This window comes from Erythranthe guttata, chromosome 6 (genome assembly GCF_056151865.1).
Source record: "Erythranthe guttata isolate IM_541 chromosome 6, IM_541, whole genome shotgun sequence".
Taxonomy (NCBI): Eukaryota; Viridiplantae; Streptophyta; class Magnoliopsida; order Lamiales; family Phrymaceae; genus Erythranthe; species Erythranthe guttata.
The window spans coordinates 2,166,036-2,186,649 of record NC_142538.1 but is presented as its reverse complement, the minus strand read 5'-3'; the positions used below and the strand labels follow the sequence as shown (position 1 = coordinate 2,186,649).

Below are 20,614 nucleotides of genomic sequence, written 5' to 3'. Positions count from 1 at the left end.
TAGTTGATAGATTGTTGTAATTACCCAAACAAAATAATTTTTTTTTCTTCATAATTTAACCTTAAATTTGCATTAGAATTACTATGAACCTGCCATTTTTAAGAAAAAGGGGAAATAATATGAAAATGTCAAAGTTGACGAAGACGTATGCTATTGTAATTTGGACCAGCTATAGGAAAAGCCCAAACATTTTGGTAACTAACAAAAGCCCAATTACTGCTTTGACTAAAGGCCCGCAATTCAAAATTATCGTGTATTGTTATTATTATTTTATTAGCAACAAAAAAGAGCCGAAATGAAGAATTTGAATGGCCAAATTGTCGTAGTGGGCCCCACATTTCCGTTGGAACAGAATCCCAAGCTTCACATGAAGAAGAAGAAGAAGAGCTGAATCCGAGTGAATAAGGAATCAACTCTCCCATCCATTGCATAAATAGAAAAAAATCTCTGCCAATAAGAAAAAATATTGATTCTTTGATTACCGATTTTTGAATAGACGGTCAAACCTGCATTCAAAATAATACTTTGATTTCAGAGGGAAAAATGTAAAGCAAATAGAGCTGCAAAAAGAAAAAAATGGAGAAGGAAGAAACGGAATGGAAGCGCAAAACAATGGGGTTTTCGCCAGAGAAAGAAAATCGAGACTCCAATTGGTTCAAAACAAAGAAGAAAGCTTTGAACCATGTCCTCTCCACAATCCGCATCCATTCAAAACAAACCCATCCCCTCAAAGAAACCCAACCGACACCCACAACCCTACACTCTCCGCCGCCGCCGCCGCCGCAAACCCCCAAGACAACCCAAGATTCCACCCTCACAAATCCTGTCCCAGATAGAATCTCACTTCTTTCAGATGAAATCTTGCTCAGGGTTCTCTCCAAACTCCCCAAATCTCAGAGGCCTGCTAATTTTCTTGTTTCCAAAAGATGGCTCAATCTCCAAGGCAGGCTCGTGAGATCAGTTAAGCTTTTTGATTGGGAGTTTTTGGTCTCGGGCCGGGTTTTTTTTAGGTTCCCTAATCTTGTTCATGTCGATTTGGTCGAGGGGTGTTCGATTTTGCCTCGGGATTCCGGTGTTTTCTGCACTCGCAGTCGCAAGACTGTCTCTTTTCATGCTGTGTCGAATCTCGAGGGTGGTAAAGATTCGATTTTTACCGAAAAGTCGGTGCTGAATGCTGATGAAGTTGACAAGGGTTTGAGGGTTTTAGGTAATAAATGTCCGAATTTAACGAAACTAGCCGTGGCGAATTGCAGCGAGATGGGGTTGTTGAGTGTGGCGGAGGAGTGTCCCACATTGCAAGAATTGGAGTTGCTTATGTGCAACGACCGCGTTTTGCGTGGTATTGCAGCCTGTCTGAATCTTCAGATTTTAAGGTTGAACGGAGCCGAAGATGGGTTGCACGAATCTTTAGTTTCGGATGTGGGGTTGACTATTTTGGCACAAGGGTGCAAGAGATTAGTGAAGCTCGAGTTGAGCGGGTGCAAGGGGGGTTATGAGGGGATTAAGGCTATCGGTCAGTGTTGCCTAATGCTCGAAGAGTTGACTCTTTGCAATCATAGAATGGAGGATGGCTGGTTGTCGGCTCTTTCGTACTTTGAAAATTTGAAAACCTTGATTTTCGTTTCGTGTAAGAGGATCGACGGTGGTGATGAATTTGACGAGGGTTTTGGATCTTGTCCATCGGTTGAAAGGCTACACTTGGAGAAGTGTCAATTGAGGGATAAGTCGAGTTTGAGGGCTTTGTTTCTCGTCTGTTGTAACGTAAGGAAATTAGTCATTCAGAATTGTTGGGGGCTGAACGACGACATGTTCGGAACTTCACGTGCTCTGAGGTACGTTTTTTGTTCTTCAAATCTCCGCTAATTTTCTTGATTGTTTGAAAAGATTGCATTTTTATCATCTGCGATTCTTTCGAATCATTATACAAGTATGGCATTATAACATGGGAAATTCCGAAAAAGATTGCATTTTTATCATCTGCATATTGGCATTACCAATTAAAAGTTATGCTGAACTAATTTGTGGCATGTGGGCAAATTTTTATGTGCAGAAAAGTGAGATTCTTGGGTTTAGAAGGGTGCTCGATGCTAACAACACTCGGTTTAGAGTCGGTGATAATTTATTGGAACGATCTCGAGAGCTTAAAAGTGTATTCGTGTAACAAAATAAAAGACAGTGAAGTGAATCCTGCACTTTCGAGTGTGTTTTCAGCTCTTAAAGATTTGAAATGGAAACCCGATAGAAAATCTGCGGTTTCGAATTATCTTGAAGGAATCGGCATGGGAAAGAGGGGAAGTAAGTTCTTCAAGAAATCACATGACTGGAAATCTTTGCCTGGTTCATAGAAAGAAATGGAAGAAGAAAAAAAAAAGATGTAATTTTTATGTTTTATTTAATGAAATTTGTTTCATCATCTTTAACAATGTTGGAAATTAATGCAATGTGAAATTAGTTTGTTATTTAAGATGTAATTTTTTATGTTTTTTTCTGTACTGTATTTGGAAATTATATATATTTATTAAGAACACATGCAATTTTTTGGCAGTGGAGATGTGAATTTGTTTAATACTACAACTGTATTTTATATATTTATATATATTTATTTTACCAACTGTATTTTTTTTCAAAATTAATTTTGTAAATAATCAGTTCACTACAACTTGCATGAACACAAAATGCAAGAGGTCACACCACCAGATGTTATTTTACTAGGAAGAAATGCCTAATGTTAGTAAATTTTATATAAGGGTAAAATGGTCTTATTTTCCGAAGACGTATTGTTTTCGGAAAAAAATATATATATACTCAAACATTTCGAAAGAAAGAGAAGAAATAATTCGATTAATTGAACATTTCAAATTTAGTTATTAAAATAATAAACTCTTGTAATAATTTGAATATACTACTATAAAATATATTCAAACATGATGTCATAATTCATAAATGTATATGATCTTCTAATATTTGTTTCCTTCTTATTAATAGAGTAATATAAATAGAATAAATAATAAGACGTAGATGCCACGTAGATATGTCAAATATCGAATGTTAAAGACAGGACGATTTATTTTTATATATTATATAGATAAATTTATTTATAAATAAAAATTGAACAATTAAGATATTATTCTTTATTTCCTTGTCCAGATTTTCCAGAAGCTGCCATAAAAAAGCACCACGGAAAAAAAAAAAAAGTAAAATTAAAAAAAAAAAAAAAAAAAAAAATCATAGACACACACACTCCGACCTGGTATTCACCGTTGCCGAGATCAGCCTGCTTCAATTTTCAGAATGAGAAAGGAGAAAGGAGTGGCAATAGAAAGCACTAGCACCGACCAACAAGAAGGCGGAGGCGGAGGTGGAGGCGGAGGTGGTGGTGGAAGCGGAGGTGGAGGAGGAGGAGGAGATTTTGATCTTCGAAATAAAATCGGAAACTCAGCTGGTGCGCCGTACTCCACTCGCAACGCTTCTTCCAAATACGATTTTGTTAAGGTTCAGATTTCGGATCAATACTCTTTTCCCCTAATTAGAATCATGAATTCGTTTCAATTGCTATTTATCGCCCCTTTTTTTTAATTAATTTCGTTTTTTTTTTTTTTTTTTTTTTCTCCAGGTGAAGGTGTGGTTGGGTGATAATGCCGATCACTACTACGTGCTCTCCCGATTTTTGCTTAGCAGAATGTTGACAGTCACCAAGGTGAGTATTATTCCATTATTGTTTGGTCATTTTTTCTCAAGATTATTTGTGGAATTAAGTGATATTATTATATATACATGCATGTATTTTTTTAATTTGTTTTTATGGTGTTGTATTTGATTCTTGCAGATTCCGAATCACGTGGCTATTAAGATTGCTCTTGAACTTAAAAAGCTGCTTATAGATAACACACTTCTGGATGTGTATGTTCTGGCATATTTTTACTCATACTTATTTAGCCAATTTTGTTTGGAAGTTGCATTGTTTTTTTTTGCTAGTGTTGATGTTTATGTTAATCATTTTTCAGCTCGCAATCCGACCTCGAAGCTAACTTATTTAAGGTGTGTTGCATTTGCTTTTCTTGATTTCTGGCAATTTTTGGTTTATTTTACTTTTTACCTCAATATAGAAATTTCCATTAGTAGTTCTTGCTAGTCATTTCTTTTTTTATAAATGAATGATTAAGGAAGTTATCTAATCCAAATAGACTGTTTCTGGACGTTTTTCCCCTTTTTTCCCCTTTACTTCTTCGCTTTGTCGTTTTTTGTTGTCCTTTATTATCTGCTTTATTAATAAGAAACTCTAAATGGTTGACAAATGAGGTCTGATAATTATTTTCTCACGCCGTGTAGCTCATGGAGCGACGAGGTTATGGGGAAGAGTATATAAACAGATATAAAATGATGACAAGGTACTTTACTTTTACCTCTTTGTTTAATGTTGATCGTATGAAAAAAAACTAAAAAAAATACTCAATCTGCTATTCTTGTTGTGTAGCGGGAGAAAAAGACGATGTTTGAAACTGCTTATGTGTTTACTGTTAATGATCTCCGTTTGATAATTTCTTTTTACATTTAGATTTCATCATCAAAGAGTGCCGCTGGTTATTCTCGTTTGTGGTACTGCGTGTGTTGGGAAGTCTACTATTGCTACTCAACTTGCACAAAGACTAAACCTGCCAAATGTTTTGCAGGTAAGCCTCTTTTATTTATTATATATAGCAACATTTGCTTGCATCTCTCTCCTTGAGTCACCACATGCTATTGAATTTGTTTGAACCGTGTACTAATTCTTGTACATTATCTCAATGGTACAGACAGATATGGTGTATGAATTACTGCGTACGGCAACAGAGTACGAAACTGTTTTGCCCTTTGACATTCTTTTAACACTTTCTGCCAAATTTTATTATTATTATTTTTTATTTTTTATTTTATTATTATTATTTTATGTTATTACTTTTTTATTATTTTTTTAATATAAGATCATTAAAGCACTTGCAATTTCTTCTCAGTGCACCTTTAGCATCTTCTCCAGTATGGGCAAGAGATTTCAACTCCTCCGAGGAGTTAATAAAAGAATTTTGTAGAGAATGTCGGATCGTTCGTAAAGGTAATGTAGAGTATCACTTTTCGACCCTGAAGCTTATTGCGGACTATGAGGGGTCTCACTAATTTGTTTTGCAAATAGGTTTGGCTGGTGACTTGAAGAAAGCAATGAAGGACGGAAAGCCAATTATTATTGAGGTAAGTCAGATCCGGCTAAATTGCTGTCTCTCTTTTACATGCTCGTAAAATTGTTGCCAGTTCTTTATATTTTTCTTTCATCCGCATTGGATTCTGCATTATTGACAACTTATCTATCACTTTTAAGCACTTTATGTCTCTTCATATGCTAAAGACCGAACCGTTTAGAGATTTCATTAAGTCTAAGAAAATGAAGACTTCGTTTGAAACTTGTACTGAATACTGCAGTATCAGTTCTTCATGTTCCTCTTTATTCTCAGAGATTTGCTCTGGATATATTAGCTTGTGGAATGCAACTAATAACTTTTACTGATATGCTAATATATGTCAGTTTTTCGCAACAATTACAGGGCATACATTTGGATCCTAGTATTTACTTGATGGACGATGAAAATAAATCATCGACCAACTTACCAGCAAAAGATGAAGAGAAGTGCTCAGCGAAAGATAAAGCAAAAGATGAAGAGAAATGCTCGGGAAAAGTAAAAAACGGAAGCTCAACCGAGAATAGTTGTACTGCTCCATCTGCCGATAATCAGAACAATGACAATACTTCCACTCAGAGTGCTAGGTCAGGGAAAGCAGTATCTGGTGTGGATATGGTTTCGGGTGCTCTAAAATCTTTGAGTGTAGGTGGCAGCATACCTGACTCTAAAGGTGAAAAATCTCATTCTATGCTGTAATTTCCTTGGTTTTTTTTTCTTCCTTTCAACTTTACAGGTTAGCTCTAACTTCTCACTGTCTTAACAGGTGAAACGGCAACAAATACTGGCGCAACTGAGGCTCCCAAAGTCAATAAAGACAAGGCTGGTCCTGAACCTATTATTATTCCTATAATCCTAAAGATGGCTGAGTTTGATCATAAGGTGCGTCGGAAATTGCTTTTGTGTTGAAAGGCGTAAAGTCTCTATAGCTTAAAACCTGCCTCGTCAATATAACATGGAGAATTGACAATCCGTATGCTCGCTATGTGCAAGAATGTCATAATAGATAAAACAATGAGCAATAATTGAAATCTTAAAAATTGGAAGTAGGATTGATTAATAAAGGTCGGCAATGTTGTTCAAACATTCGAGATCGGATATTATGATGTATTGATGAATTCAAGAATCTTTTCTATTGTGTTGACACCATATTTTTTGTGAAATTTTGCCTTACATGAGTTCACTGATTTTTTACAGGCTTTGCTAGAGGAGTGGGTATCTACTCGTAGCAGTGATAAATATCCAATACAGGTTATACCGAGAACTCTAATGGAAGCATAATTACTTTGTTCCTCACTCGCCAACTTCTCAATGATAACTTTTCAAGTTTCGTTTAGACGAGGTTCCCTCTTCTATTGTCTGTGCCTTAAATAATTCCTTTACAAACAATATATACTTCTTTTTCCAGGACAAGGATAAGTTAATTGGCAACTTGAAAACCATCCAGGACTATCTCTGTTCGTTCAAGTCACAGGTATGATCATTTGAGGCCCTAACTAAAGCTCAGACAAACTTCGGGGTTATTTTTTTTCATAGAAATAAATAAAATCTCAACCTAAGAAAAAAGGGAAAAGCGTACCTTTTCTTTTGCTTTTTTTTTTTCGGGGTGGGTGGGGTGAGGAGTTTGATGGTGAATATTCAGAAATATCTTTCCGAGCCGAAAATGGATATTGCATCTTACACGTCGTGGATTTTCTCCCACTTTGAACAGGGTTATACGGTTGTCAACATATCAGCTACAGCTTTTCCACAAACATTAGATTGGCTGCATAATTATCTTCTTCAGGTAATGTTTTTTAAATTTCCAAATGTATAGAAGTGTGCCACATTGACTCTGTCATATAGAAAGTTTGAGCCATGTATATATATGTTTTTTTCTTTTATAAAACAGTGCATCGAGCAGGGAACATCATCTGTTCCCACTAGGGGCGGTGGTCAGACGGGAGGAAGTTAGGACACAAAGTTATCATAACATGGTGGATCCAAGGTATGTTTTCTCACAGAAAGTTGACTTTCTTTTGCAAATTATGTCTTAGCAATTTTTAGCAAAAAATCGTGTGCTATATGCATTTTTTGTGATTTAGCTTGACTATTCAAAAATTAGTGAAACAAAATTTAGATGAACAATCCTTTGACCATTTCTCGATTAACATATACTATAAATTTGAGTGTTAAAAAATATTAAAAAAAAAATTGAACATCTTAGAGATTTTTAGCAAAAATCGTGTGCTATATAGTATACGATTTTTTGCGATTTTGCTCTACCATTAAAAAATTATTGAAGCATTTTTTAGATGAACAATTTCTTGACTATTTATGGATAAATATCTTCTATACTATTACTATATATTAGAGTGTGAATTTGTTTTTTTTTAAATTGAACATCTTAGCGATTTTTAGCAAAAACCGTGTGCTATATAGTATACGATTTTTTGCAATTTTGCTCTACTATTAAAAAATTAGTGAAATATTGTTTTAGATGAACAATTTCTTAACTATTTATGGATACACATCTTCTATACTAAATATTTTAGTGTGAAAAATATTTTTTAAAAAAGTGAACATCTTAGCGATTTTTAGCAAAAATCGTGTGCTATAATAGTATACGATTTTTTGCGATTTTGCTCTCCTATTAACTAATTAGTGAAACATTTTTTAGATGAACAATTTCTTGACTATTTATGGATAAACATCTTCTATACTAACTATTTGAGTGTGAAAAAAAAATTGAACATCTTAGCGATTTTCAGCAAAAATCATGTGCTATAGTATACCATTTTTTGCGATTTTGCTCTACTATTAAAAAATTAGTGAAACATTTTTTTAGATGAACAATTTCTTGACTGTTTCTGGACAAACATCTTCTATACTATATATTTGAGTGTGAAAAAAAAATTGAACATCTTAGCGATTTTTAGCAAAAATCGTGTGCTAGTATACGATTTTTTGCGATTTTGCTCTACTATTAAAAAATTAGTAAAACGTTTTTTAGATGAACAATTTCTTGACTATTTCTGGATAAACATCTTCTATACTATATATTTGAGTGTGAAAAAAAAAATTGAACATCTTAGCGATTTTTAGCCAAAATCGTGTGCTATATATATAGTATACGATTTTTTGCGATTTTGCTCTACTATTCAAAAATTAGTGAAACATTTTTCAGATGAACAATTTATTGACTATTTATGGATAAACATCTTCTATACTATATATTTGATTGTAGAAAATATTTTTAAAAAAATTGAACATCAGCGATTTTTTACAAAAATCGTGTGCTATTATAGTATACGATTTTTTGCGATTTTGTTTCACTATTAAAAAATTAGTGAAACAATTTGTTGACTATATATGGAGAAACATCTTCTATACTATATATTTGATTGTAAAAAAATATTTTTTTAAAAATTGAACATCTTAGCGGTTTTTAGCAAAAATCGTGTGCTATGGTATACATTTTTTTGCGATTTTGCTCTACTATGAAAAAATTAGTGAAACATTTTTCAGATGAACAATTTCTTGACTATTTATGGATAAACATCTTCTATACTCTATATTTGATTGTAAATTTTTAAAAAAAAAAATTGAACATCTTAGCGATTTTTAGCAAAAATCGTGTGCTATATAGTATACGATTTTTTTCGATTTTGTTTCACTAATAAAAAATTAGTGAAACAATTGTTAGATGAACAATTTCTTGACTATGTATGGATAAACATCTTCTATACCATGTATTTGAGTGCTAAAAAATATTAAAAAAAAATTATGAACATTTTAGCCATTTTTAGCAAAAAAAAACATATGCTATATTATATAACTTTGTGTGATTTTGCTGGACTATTTAAAATTAGTTATTTTTTTAGATGAACAATTTCTTAACTATTTATGAATAACTATCTTCTATACTACAGATTTGAGTGTTAAAAAGTTTTAAAAAAATATTTGAATTTTTTGGCGATTTTTAGCAAAAATGGGGTGCTATTTGATTTTTTACGATTTTGCTTGATTATTAAAAAAATAGTTAAACAATTTTTAGAAGAACAATTTCTTGACTAATATATAAACATCTTCTATACTAAGTATTTGATTGTTATAAAATATTAAAATAATATTTGAACGTTTTAGCGATTTTTTGCAAAAATCGTGTGCTATATTGTTTACGATTTTTTTTTTGTGATTTTGCTCAAGGGTAACAAATTAGCGAACAATTTTTAGATTAATAATTTCTTGACTACGTATCGATAAAAACCTTATATCGTATATATTTCAGTGTTGAAAAATATTAAAAATTACTTCCTTTTGTTTTCTCAAACTAAAAGGGCCGGCAGTGCATTTGTTCGTATGGATGGATGAAACAAAAGTAAAGGTGGTTCTACTCCAAGTGAGCTATCATATATGAACTTGAGAACAAACTCTACTCAATGACGGATATATTTTGATGTTAAAAGTCGGAAGACCGCGTTAATAAGAAGGATGAAGTTATTTCTCGATGGATGGCTATTTTAGAGCGAATAGGAGTTGTTGCCTCTCAATTCACCGCCAAGCTAGAGACGAATAAACGTTTTGCCGTTCTCATAACCGTCTCAACTGGTGCATATCTGTCATTTTATCGAAGGATATTTACATATGCCATTGTTAGCATACCTTAATTTATTATGTATTTGTTGCATTGAGATGGTTAATTGATACTTTTAGTTGTCGAGAATTCTTCATAGAACACTTAGTTGAAAGCAAATCATGCCATTGATGAATGTGAATTACAGGAATTTTGCATGCAAATAAAATCATGTCGGTTACAAGAAATTCTTTTTTTATTTTTTCGTTTTTTCGGAAACGTAAAAAAAGACGGTTAAATCTCGTCATCCCATAGTTCTTGAATGGTCTTGTAAGGACTTGTTGTGTGATTAACATAGCATTCCCCTCTCATGATTTTCCATTCTTCCATCTTTTCGATTTCAAGTATATCTCTGTCTTCCAATTTCAGATCAAGTGCCCCCATGTTCTCCTTCAACCTTTCTTCATTGAAGCTCTTCACGATTACGCTTGCCCCCTTCGACATTCCCCATCTCAGAGCAACCTTCAATTTAAAAAAAAAAAAATTAAAAATGAAAAAAATTGCTACTTTGTTATTTATATATAGTATAGTATAATACTAATGAATAACATCAAATAAATGGTGTTGTGTTTCTTGATTAGTGAACCTGAGCTGGAGTAGCATTGTGTCTGAGAGAAATGGAGTGAATAATAGGATTATCAAGAACAGCTGTTGAACCCCAGAAATTTCCAGGTCCACCAAGTGCTGAATAAGCACTCACATGAATCTTGTTTTCCCTGCAATAATCCCTCACCTTCTTCTGCTTCCACATTGGGTGCATTTCCACCTGTGTACATTTTGTATCTCTTTATTATTATTATTTTATTTAAAAAATAAAAAAATAAAAAATTCATGGAATACATTAATTTCTCCGACAATCTCTTTTACTACCATTTGACAATTGCAGCATGCATTTATGTGTATAGATAGATAGATAGACCTGATTGAGAGCAGGAGTAACTGAAGCAAAAGTCAAGAGATTTTCAATCTTTTTAGAAGAAAAATTGCTGACTCCAATGCCTCTACACAATCCCATTTCCAGACATTTTTCCATACCAGCCCACGTCGTCTCCAGGTCTAGTTTATCGAAATCTTCTTCTTTCGGCAAAGGGTGGCTCACCCATGGCTTCAACTTCACCGGCCAGTGCACCAAATACATGTCCAGATATTCCATCCCAAGATTCCTGATGAGAGAGTAGAGTAGAGAGAGAGAGAATAAGAGAGAGAAACTATTGGTAGTATATATGACTATCCAAATAATTAAAGAAGTTGTGTGCATGTTTACATTAGAGTTTGTTTAAGAGCAGAAACAGGGTCATGGTGATGGCTACCCCACAGTTTAGATGTAATAAAAAGGGATTCTCTTTCGATTAGGCCGTTTGACATTGCATCACACAAAGCGTTCCCCAACGCAGGCTCGGAGCCGTATATGTGTGCAGTGTCAAAGTGTTTGTATCCCATCTGCAAAGCGACATATAATCCATTTTTCAGAAATTAATTAAGTTGATGATGATGTTCATGCAAATTAAACAACAACAAAAACACACAGTGGAGGTGAAGGTGGAGATTTGAATATACCTGAAGGGCCATTTGGACAGCATACTGAGTAGTTCTCATATCGTTTTCAAAAGAGTAGGTTCCCAAACCAATTATTGGTATGTCTACTCCATTGTTCAATCTCACTTCATTTTTATTCCCTCTCATTCTCTCTCTCTCTCTCTACTCTCTCTCTCTCTCTCTCTCTCTCTCTCTGAAAATACAGTGCATGGGACAGATGTTTGAGGCGGTTTATATACAGTTGGAAATTAAACCCCAAACACAAAAGTCAAACCTTAAAAAACAACATCTTTAATTTGAAGATGTTAGACAAAAGATGTGATGTAGAAAATAATATTGTTTTTTAAAGTGATCCTCTGCTTATTTAAAACAAAAAAAAAAAGTGATCCTCTGAAATTATTATATTAATAATAATAATAATAATAATAATAATAATAATAATAATAATAATAATAATAATAATAATAATAATAATAATAATAATAGTAACTGCCAAGGGTGGGGATCTTCCATGTCAGAGATACCCTGTATCTACAATCAAAATCTTTTGGAATTTCAATATTAATCAACACTTATTTGTCATGGTTGTTTATGCAGTTAGTTATTTCACCATAATTTATTTTTCCAATATTTCAAAATGTTATTGATTTATCTTTTTGACTCTAAAATACTCGAAGTGTATCAGTAAACTCGCTCTCATACAATTCCGGGTTGTATTATGGTACCAATACATCCGACTATTATTTGTAAAAATGAACACTGGCTTCAAATCCGCAACTGCAATTATGAAGAAAGAAAAGGACTTCGTCGCTACCGTATTGTCCGGTTGATATCCAGATGTCATGTTCTTATGCCTTTGACTTGGAGTTTAATTTATGAGTTGACATAAATGTGACAGAAAATCTTCATTTTAAAGTTTAACAAAGTCAAATGTACTTGGATCAAAACTCTCTTATTATTTTAGGGATGAAAATCGAAAAAGTCAATTGAAATTAGAACTTTTGAAAAGAAAAAGAAATATCATTTTTGGAAGAAGAAAAACTAATTCCAATTTTGGAAATAGTGAATTTTGTCCCCAGATCAATCTAAAGACTGAAGAAGACAGCTGACCCATGATATATTTATTCCTTCAATTTTCAAAGGGATTACAGTCAAAGGCTCAATCCCACCACCCAACCCTAATTATTAAATTCAAAATAAATTAGGTCAGCATTAAATAATATAAAAACTACACTTTGCTTCATATATATATATAAAAAATATATATGTATAGGTCCAAAAGAGTTGGTTGACAAGTACCTGTCCTCCGAGCATCGAATATAATTAGTGTACAGTAAATTGATTCATAAGTGATCCCCACCGAAATGCAATATAAATAATTCATATTTTTTTATTTTAATTTGGTTCAATCATCATGTATTACAAAATCATGTCATGTGATTTCAAGATTGTACCATGTTCCCTCAATCACAATCATATCCACCTCCTCTTTTTTCACACACAAACACACACACACAGAGACACAGTATCTAATCATATTGCCAGTAAAATATCAAGAACATAATCAGTATCAAAATGAAATTTTATAGATTGCATTTTAATCATATTCCAAAACCTTAAGCTATCCAATCAAATATGCCAATAGTGAAGATTTTGCATTGTAATTAGAGACAAGGCTATTTCCTCTTCAACAATGAAAATGCCCACTACCCCAAATTGCACATAGAAAACTGAAAGTATACACAGCATTTGAAGATATGCACTCAGAAGATTAGTTAAAGCATAATAATTTTATACACAGAGAAAGACAAAGATCGGTCCTTACATCTCCAGCTGGCACCGGTTTGTGTGTGTAATGGAGAAAAATCTTGAAGATCAAACTGCAAGAAGATATGAAAACATGAATGAGAATCTCGACTAATGAGATCTTGGACACAGAGAAATGTGTTCCAGCTCAATGTGGATATGAAACAGTGTAACGATTACCAGATAATCAGAATCACTTGCTCTGTTTATTCGTCACAGTTCTCTGAACAGTAGAGACACCGTCCACAAATTTTGTCCGAAAAAGAACATTAGCGTTATTGAACATGCCTTCCTTTAATGAAACCACAATAAACTGCAAACGAAAAGGTAAGGTCTTTTAACGAGATGCCTGGTGTAGAAAGGATAGGAGAGAGGAGAATAGAAGCTGGAAAACTAACTTGGGAGTGTGGGAAATGAGTTTTTATCATCCTTCCGATGTTCTGTGTGTGGCTTAGATCAAGCGCTGCATCGACCTGAGACATTTCAGAAAGATCAGCTTGGAAATTCAATTTGAATGTGTTATCTTTGCATAAAAATACCTTGGTATTGGCTTAAAAATTAGAAATTATAACGCGAAGAAAATCACGAAATCTGACTCATTTTATTAGCAGACAGTTCAACAATGTTTCAAATATTTTTCACAAAAATCACGAAAAAAAAATTGCACGAAACAAAAACTTTACATACCTCATCCAGTATATATAGTGGAGCGGGTTTAAAGAGCAGCAAAGCCAAAATTAAAGAAAGTGCAAGTAAAGATCGTTGCCCTCCACTAAGTTCAGATAAGGATTGTTTCCAAACACTCCCAAAAGCTACCCGAACCTCCAAACCATCAAGGAAGCTGCCTCCCTCGGGAGGTTCCAGTTTGGCCATTGTGCCCGGCAAAAGAGTAGAAAATATAGACCCAAAATCCCTGAATAAAAAGAGCACCTATAATAAGTATTACTAGCAAATTTAGCCTGATCTCACAAAGTTGGAGAGGAAGCGTCATAGTAGGAGATTTAGGATGAACATGAATTAATTGTCATCATTGCAAATTAGCGACAAGAAGTTAGAATGAATAAACTATACTGACTTGTTAACTTTAGTCCAAGTGACTTTAAGGGTCTCTTTCTTCTTTTCATCGAGCTCTTCAATGACCAATTTGATTTTTGACTTGTCATTCTGCATGGAAAAATCTGCGTAAGCCGTAAGCAACACATATATCATGGGAACATTGACATGTCATTCCACCAAGCTAACCTCGATAATGTTCTTTTTAGATATCAAGTCATTGTACTCATCTTCAGCTTTCTCAAACATGGCTGTGACCTTCTTGTTTACCCTTTTCTCGAGACTGCAATAAGAAGTTAGAAGGGGGCAAAAAAATCAGAATATTATTGGAGTCCAGTTTAAAAATGAATGCAAAGAACCAATTATCTTGCACTCTTGCTCATTTCTCACCCTGATTGGTCAGCTTGCAGTTTCTCAAAGTCTTCCCTAGCCTTGTGAGGATCACGGGACTGAAAGTCGTAATCTGACCCAACTCGTCCAAAAAGTTGCTTCTCGGATGCAACCCAAGCATGTTTCTCTAACAATTTATCAACCTTCAGAGAACAATCTTTCTGATCCATCTCCATACGTTTGACCTATAGACGAAGAAAAAAGGATCAGTTTTCTAAAGAAGCTGATTCAAGGACCAAAATGGACATATACCTCATTCTCCATTCTTTTCCTCTCTAAGTTGGCCTCACTAATTTTATGTTGAATTCCCTGTTGCTCTTTGATAATACTAGTAATTTCCGAATCACGTTCTTTGAGCTTCAAACGAGCCTTGTTGAGCTCAGATTGAACCTCTTCGTGATCCTTTTTCACTGAATTAACCTGAAAGAAGATATAAAAGATCAAATTTGGTTTCATCCAGGACTGAGACCCTCCAGTGTCAGTCTATATCGGGTGTACCTTAATTATCTGAGAATCAACTTCTGAAGTAAGATCATTTATCTGCTTCTTTAAAGCTGCTAGTTGACTCTCCAAAGATATTTGTTCTTTTTGAGCTGCTTCCTTTTCCATTATAAGCCTCTCCCGCTCACTCTCGTGTCCCTAAAGATTGCAGACATTGAAATAGGATCAATGTAGTTTAATGAACTAAAAAAAGAATAGGTGTGTATAGCAGTAAGCTTAGTGATGTAAATAACTAATCACAGTACTAAAGAATTTTAAATGTATCAAGTCAAATAACCTAAACTCCTAAACTGAATTGACAAGGTATGAAAACTTAGCATGGGAAGCAGTGCAGTGGGAGATAGGATTAATGAAGTCTGGTTGGTTACCAGATTTCACTCAATAAGCAAGTACTTCAACCAATCAAAGCTAACTTCTAGCGGAAATTGTTTTTAATGTTACAAAAAATGGAATTTAGGGAACTTATGTAACAGTAAAAAGAGACCAGTGTCATTTTCAAATTTAGACAATTACCAAAAAAGACGTAAATTAAAATGACAAATTATCTACCTTGAGATTCTTTGAAGCTGCTTGCATCTGACTCTTAATAGCCTTAATTTTTTTCTCTAAATCCTTGAGTCTACTTTCCCTACTTCCGGCATGGTTGTGAATTGACTGTTCAAGAGATGACACCTTGGCTACACATTCTTCATAAAGAAGTTTCTTTTGTTTAATGGCTGACGTTGCTTCTCCAAGCTCCTCCTCAATCCTCTTCACCAACTCACTGAGCTATATCATACAACAAATTCTTATCATGGTTGTGAGAGGGATTAGACATGTATTATCTGGAACATGTGATAAAAGAATTGTGGCCTAACAATGGAAGAACCAGCAATATTTGTGTGCTATTTTAAATGCTTGGTACAGATAAAGCTCAACCTTATGATGCTCATTCTGCTTGGCCCTGTTCTCCATGAGTGAAAGATCATGTGACTTGAGTTCCAGCTGTGTCTTAAGGTCTTTGAACTTTTGTTGAAGCGGAAGAAGCTCGTTAATCTGATGCCAACAAACAGAAGCATTATGATCTTGATAAAGGCGAATTTTGGTAACAATAGCTGAAGCGAATCTAGAAAAACTAGATGTGATTCTAGGTTCTGAAGACAATCCAGTACAGAGAGAAATCAGTTCATCAAAATTCCATATAACTATTAACATACCAATCATGGTAATTATTTAATATGAATCCAAAAAATGATCGGTATTGAGACTGTTCAACATTTTTTTTAAATAAAAAAATCTTGTAGTTAGAATTTATTGAATAAACAAATCAACTTATTACTGAAATATTCGTCTGGGAAACAGGGATACAAACATGATCTAGCATTTATGACATAAAAAATGGGAGTGGAAGTTCAAAATAACCTTAGCATCAATTTCCAACAGACGTTTCTGATGAATAGAGAGTTTGTTTTCAGCTTCTGACAAAGCATGAAGTTGCCTCAACAGGTCACCTCCACCTCTGAAATTATGAAGATTTTTAGTGTGTATTTATGTTGTTACACTAGCAGTACAATATAGGGAAAACAGTATATAAGAGAAAACATGTCGGCAATTTATATTTCCAACATTAGTTGGGTGAGTCCATGAGAAAGGAGAACATAAGGAGAACATATCATAACTTACTTGCGACTACCTCCAGTTAATAGCCCACTGGGATTGAAGATATCCCCTTCTAGAGTAACACTTGGTGTGCCTGTTTCTCTGTTGAAGGCAACCTACGAACCATCAAGTAATGAGAATATAGACGAGAATACAAGAGGAAAGAAGAAAGCTCACAAACATAACATACCTCTCTTGCAGCATCAATTGTTTTGCAAACAAATGTTGATCCAAACACATACTCCATTGCACTCTGCAAAGCATTCGTATGTCTTAGAATATAACAGATTACAAAATTTGCCTTCAAACTTTAAAAAGAAAGAAGCAAAATCAAGATTAAACCAAAACAGCTTTGATATAAAAAAGTTTCTTCACCACTCATGCTTATGTTAAAGTAGAACCGACTGCACAGACTCAAGATTTTAACAGGTATAGATGATAATCAACAAAAACAGTAATATTCCTATTATATGGTTGCAAGACTAAATAACAGAAATGCTGGAATAAAATAAATAAAAGTGAGTCTAGAATTAAAAAAAATATATGTGAAAGCATACTTGCAGTTCTTGTTCATATCCAACCAGAGAGAGTGCCACATCAGCATTGCCTTTGCCAACCTGACAATGCAAAAGAACATTACATTTTATGTATACACAAGTCATAAGAATAAATTAATAGACATGGCTCGCAGACCAACCAATTTAACGGCAGCACTTTGAACTCTCTGTGAGACGGGGTAAGTTTGGATCTTATTTAGAGGAATGATTGTAACTCTCCTCCTTAGACCACCCTTTTGAAGAAGTTGTTTTCCGGTGTTCTCTGTATCTACGACAACATTAAACAACTTCCCACCAGCAGCAACCTGAACATAACACCAAAAGAGGCTGGAATTCACAACTGGGGACGTCATGCAAAATGGACAATCGGAACAACTAAGTTTTGTGAAAATGCATTAGCAACCTCTAAGGCGACCACTGCAGAGCTATCCTTCACTTTAATTAGTTTTGCAACCACACCTTTCACCCTTGACCTATCAAAATTCTTTTCTGGATCACTGTAATTGAATTCAACATTAGCCAACTGTGAAGAAATTATGCGTGCTTCCTCTTTAAATTTCTGCACCATCTCCAACTCAGTCGTGCGATCCTAATAACATTTAATTCTCAATTTGAGACAGGATCTTATAATTTTTAACGAGATAGGAATTAAATGCCATCGAGGTAAAGCGTACCGTTTGGAGTGATTCCATAAGGTTTTCTTCATAGGGAAGTGATTCCAAAGCAGATTTAACCTTTTCAACATCTTTCCTCTTGACATTGAGCTCATTCTCTATAGCAGCAGCTTTTTCACGTGTTGATAATAGTTGAGTTTTTTTATCATCCAGTTCCTTCTCACAGTGGCCTACTTTCGTTTGTAATTGCTTCAATTCCGTCTCTGCCCTTCCAACAGCTATCTTGGCATCTGCCAGTTGATCTTCAAGGCATTTCTCTTCATTCCCACTGCCCTTCCCTGCTACTACACCCTATAATAATACAATAGTGAGATAATTTCCATCAATATAAATGCTAAAGCTGTTATCAGCTAAATACAATAGGATATCTGAGAATTCTTTACTTGGTATTCCCTTTCATGCTCATCCAAACTCTTTGATAGCTCCTCAACATTTTTCTTAAGACCAGCAGCACCATCTTCAGCTGTTTTTACAGCAGTAGCCATCTCTTCTGCTGCTAGCTTTGATTCTTCAAGACTTCTCTCAATCTGGATTTAGTAGAAAATAAAATAGGTGCGTTTGAAATACAATCTATACTGTCTGAAAAAGTATAAGTTCAATTAATTGTAAGTGAGTCTATCAAAAGAAAGCAGATATACTAAAGTGTACCTTCGTGGCATTCTCCTTTTCAGTTGATAAATTATCTTCTTGATTTTTTAGAACCGAAGTTTCCTTCACCAAATCCCGTGACATAACGTCGACTCTATCAGACAACAATTTTATCTCCCCTCCCATGCTTGCTTCTTTCTCAGCAGTCAACTCCGAAACTTGCTTCTCCATTTTTTGTGTTTCCTCGTGCATCTTTCCAACACTAGCATCAATGTCAACAATCTTATTTCTTATTTCTTGAACGCAATGAACTGCGTTATCTCTAATCTTTTCTGCTTGCACATATTCATAAGCAATACAAAACCTCTTAAGTCTATCTAATTCGGCATTTCCATTGGCCCATTGCATGTACTGTGTTCTCTCTTTTCTCAACTTCTCTAGAGCTGGGAGTATCTCGTGGTCAAGAAGATTGTCGATCTCGTCTACCTTGCTCTGTTTCTTTTCAAGTGTTTTGAGAGCAGCTTCTTTCTTTGTCTCATACATTCTTGTCCCAGCAGCTTCTTCGAGCATAGACAAGATTTCAGGAGGTTTCATATTCAGCACTTTGGTAATACGCCCTTGCATTATAAGGAAATGTGGATTATTCACGTTAAGCTGCACTGAGTGGAACAGATTCTGAACTCGACTAGGCTGGGCGAGGTGCCCATTGATCAAATACTTGTTCCTTCCACCAACTACAATCTGCAGAATGGAATAAATTTTAAATCAGGTCTAGGGGAACGGCCTAGAAGACCACTGCCGTACAAGTTGAAGCTTTACACCACTTAATAAATGTGCAAGAGTAAGCAATTTGTCGCAAATACATACTATTTAATATGTAAATTTCATGTATTTGTTCATAAAATTGAGAGAAAGAAAAATACAAAATTAGATGTAAATTGCAGGCACTGGCCATCCTAAACAATTTCCCTAATTCGAAGCTTACACAACCAAAGTGGAAGCTCTTTTACAAAACATTTGGACAAACGATTGCAACAAACACCAGAAATCTTCGTTTAGCCGAGAAAAAATTTAAAATTAAAGGTAATAATTTGCCCTAAATCAAAATTACCTGACGAGTAACAGTAATTTCGGGGGAATCCTCGTAGCCAAGAGGGCTTCGACTGCGATCTGAGTTATCAAAAACAACTGAGACAGTAGCTTTAGTAATTCCAGCTTGGCCTTGCTTGTACACCAGCTCCTGCAAATTCGAAGCCCTAACCTGCTGCAAATTGGTGATACCCAAGACGAAGCAAATCGAATCGAGGATGTTCGATTTGCCCGACCCATTCAGACCAGTGATTGCGTTGAAATACGGGTCGAAACCCGGGACCACAGTTCTTGTGGCGTAGGATTTGAACCCCTCTAAACAGATTTCCTTTATGTGCATCTTCTTATCTGAATTTGTCGGAAATGTAAAATTACAGAAGAAGAAAAAAAACTTGGGAACTGAAATTGGGGAAAGGGGGTTTTGGAGATCAAAGCGCTGCGAGGAATTTGGAGCCCCCGAAGAGAGAGAAATTTGGTTTCCGAATTTGTTTCTCGAACAGCGCGCTCTAAATGCGAATTTTCGATTTTGGAGGTGTGAAATTTGAATCAGTTTTGTGAGGCGGGAAATATTTTTTGTTAAATAATTGATAAATAAAAAAAATGAAAATATGATGAGCTTCTATTGGGCTGTGTGTGTGTGTCAATTACAGATGCGTAAATTAAGGGGTACGGTCAAATTATAAAAAAAAACATTATTTGGGATACAACTATGAATTTTTTTACATGTCCACTCTTATAGTACCAAATTTTACATAATCATCTAGATTTTGTGGAATGTTATCTTGCTTGTACTCATTTTGTGCAAAAATACAGTTTCTGATGCACTAAATCTAATATATACAAGCAAAAAAACACATCTTATGATCATCACGGGTACAAAATTGAGAATATTCCATGTAATATAGAAGATTCCACTAAATTTGAATCCGCAAGGGTGGACGTGTAAAAAGATATATAATT

At 34.5% G+C, this 20,614-nt stretch overlaps 4 protein-coding genes across 4 annotated transcripts; 2 read left to right on the top strand and 2 right to left on the bottom strand.

Annotated features, from left to right (window-relative positions):
* The first annotated feature begins 289 nt into the window (after positions 1–289).
* LOC105971918 (F-box protein At5g51370) lies at positions 290–2,566 on the top strand. The gene is made up of 2 exons (XM_012996848.2): positions 290–1,832; positions 2,051–2,566. The coding sequence occupies exons 1-2, from the start codon at positions 577–579 to the stop codon at positions 2,343–2,345; spliced, it is 1,551 nt and encodes a 516-aa protein (XP_012852302.2). The 5' UTR covers positions 290–576; the 3' UTR covers positions 2,346–2,566.
* Positions 2,567–3,105: 539 nt separating this feature from the next.
* Positions 3,106–10,010, top strand: LOC105971863 (P-loop containing nucleoside triphosphate hydrolases superfamily protein). The gene is made up of 16 exons (XM_012996778.2): positions 3,106–3,492; positions 3,614–3,697; positions 3,827–3,900; positions 4,005–4,038; positions 4,330–4,388; positions 4,556–4,670; positions 4,794–4,831; positions 4,992–5,089; positions 5,168–5,223; positions 5,574–5,880; positions 5,974–6,089; positions 6,405–6,458; positions 6,616–6,681; positions 6,919–6,993; positions 7,099–7,194; positions 9,527–10,010. Exons 1-15 carry the CDS (start codon positions 3,292–3,294, stop codon positions 7,159–7,161), a joined length of 1,440 nt encoding a protein of 479 aa, XP_012852232.2. The 5' UTR covers positions 3,106–3,291; the 3' UTR covers positions 7,162–7,194; positions 9,527–10,010.
* Positions 10,004–11,580, bottom strand: LOC105971730 (NAD(P)-linked oxidoreductase superfamily protein). Its single transcript, XM_012996599.2, has 5 exons — positions 11,380–11,580; positions 11,087–11,262; positions 10,742–10,985; positions 10,409–10,588; positions 10,004–10,284 (listed from the first exon to the last, which is right to left on the bottom strand). Exons 1-5 carry the CDS (start codon positions 11,503–11,505, stop codon positions 10,057–10,059), a joined length of 954 nt encoding a protein of 317 aa, XP_012852053.2. The 5' UTR covers positions 11,506–11,580; the 3' UTR covers positions 10,004–10,056.
* Positions 11,581–12,922: 1,342 nt separating this feature from the next.
* On the bottom strand, positions 12,923–20,210 carry LOC105971810 (structural maintenance of chromosomes protein 2-1). The gene is made up of 21 exons (XM_012996707.2): positions 19,677–20,210; positions 18,626–19,306; positions 18,361–18,504; positions 17,978–18,268; positions 17,707–17,892; positions 17,444–17,608; positions 17,304–17,363; positions 16,937–16,999; positions 16,771–16,862; positions 16,510–16,606; positions 16,027–16,143; positions 15,658–15,876; positions 15,106–15,246; positions 14,860–15,027; positions 14,608–14,792; positions 14,407–14,500; positions 14,240–14,328; positions 13,852–14,077; positions 13,563–13,637; positions 13,345–13,477; positions 12,923–13,238 (listed from the first exon to the last, which is right to left on the bottom strand). The coding sequence occupies exons 1-20, from the start codon at positions 19,992–19,994 to the stop codon at positions 13,358–13,360; spliced, it is 3,531 nt and encodes a 1,176-aa protein (XP_012852161.1). The 5' UTR covers positions 19,995–20,210; the 3' UTR covers positions 12,923–13,238; positions 13,345–13,357.
* Between the last annotated feature and the right edge of the window lie 404 nt (positions 20,211–20,614).

Coding starts and splice junctions, on each gene's coding strand:
- LOC105971918 (XM_012996848.2), top strand. CDS start 577: ATGGAGAAGGAAGAAACGGAATGGAAGCGCAAAACAATGGGGTTTTCG. Junction 1,833..2,050: donor GGAACTTCACGTGCTCTGAG/GTACGTTTTTTG, acceptor TTTTATGTGCAG/AAAAGTGAGATTCTTGGGTT.
- LOC105971863 (XM_012996778.2), top strand. CDS start 3,292: ATGAGAAAGGAGAAAGGAGTGGCAATAGAAAGCACTAGCACCGACCAA. Junction 6,090..6,404: donor TGGCTGAGTTTGATCATAAG/GTGCGTCGGAAA, acceptor GATTTTTTACAG/GCTTTGCTAGAGGAGTGGGT. Junction 6,459..6,615: donor GTGATAAATATCCAATACAG/GTTATACCGAGA, acceptor TTCTTTTTCCAG/GACAAGGATAAGTTAATTGG.
- LOC105971730 (XM_012996599.2), bottom strand. CDS start 11,505: ATGAGAGGGAATAAAAATGAAGTGAGATTGAACAATGGAGTAGACATA. Junction 11,263..11,379: donor CTGTCCAAATGGCCCTTCAG/GTATATTCAAAT, acceptor GTCGCTTTGCAG/ATGGGATACAAACACTTTGA. Junction 10,986..11,086: donor GCTCTTAAACAAACTCTAAT/GTAAACATGCAC, acceptor CTCTCTCATCAG/GAATCTTGGGATGGAATATC.
- LOC105971810 (XM_012996707.2), bottom strand. CDS start 19,994: ATGCACATAAAGGAAATCTGTTTAGAGGGGTTCAAATCCTACGCCACA. Junction 19,307..19,676: donor AAATTACTGTTACTCGTCAG/GTAATTTTGATT, acceptor TCCATTCTGCAG/ATTGTAGTTGGTGGAAGGAA. Junction 15,028..15,105: donor TTGATTCTCAGATAATTAAG/GTACACCCGATA, acceptor ATCTTCTTTCAG/GTTAATTCAGTGAAAAAGGA.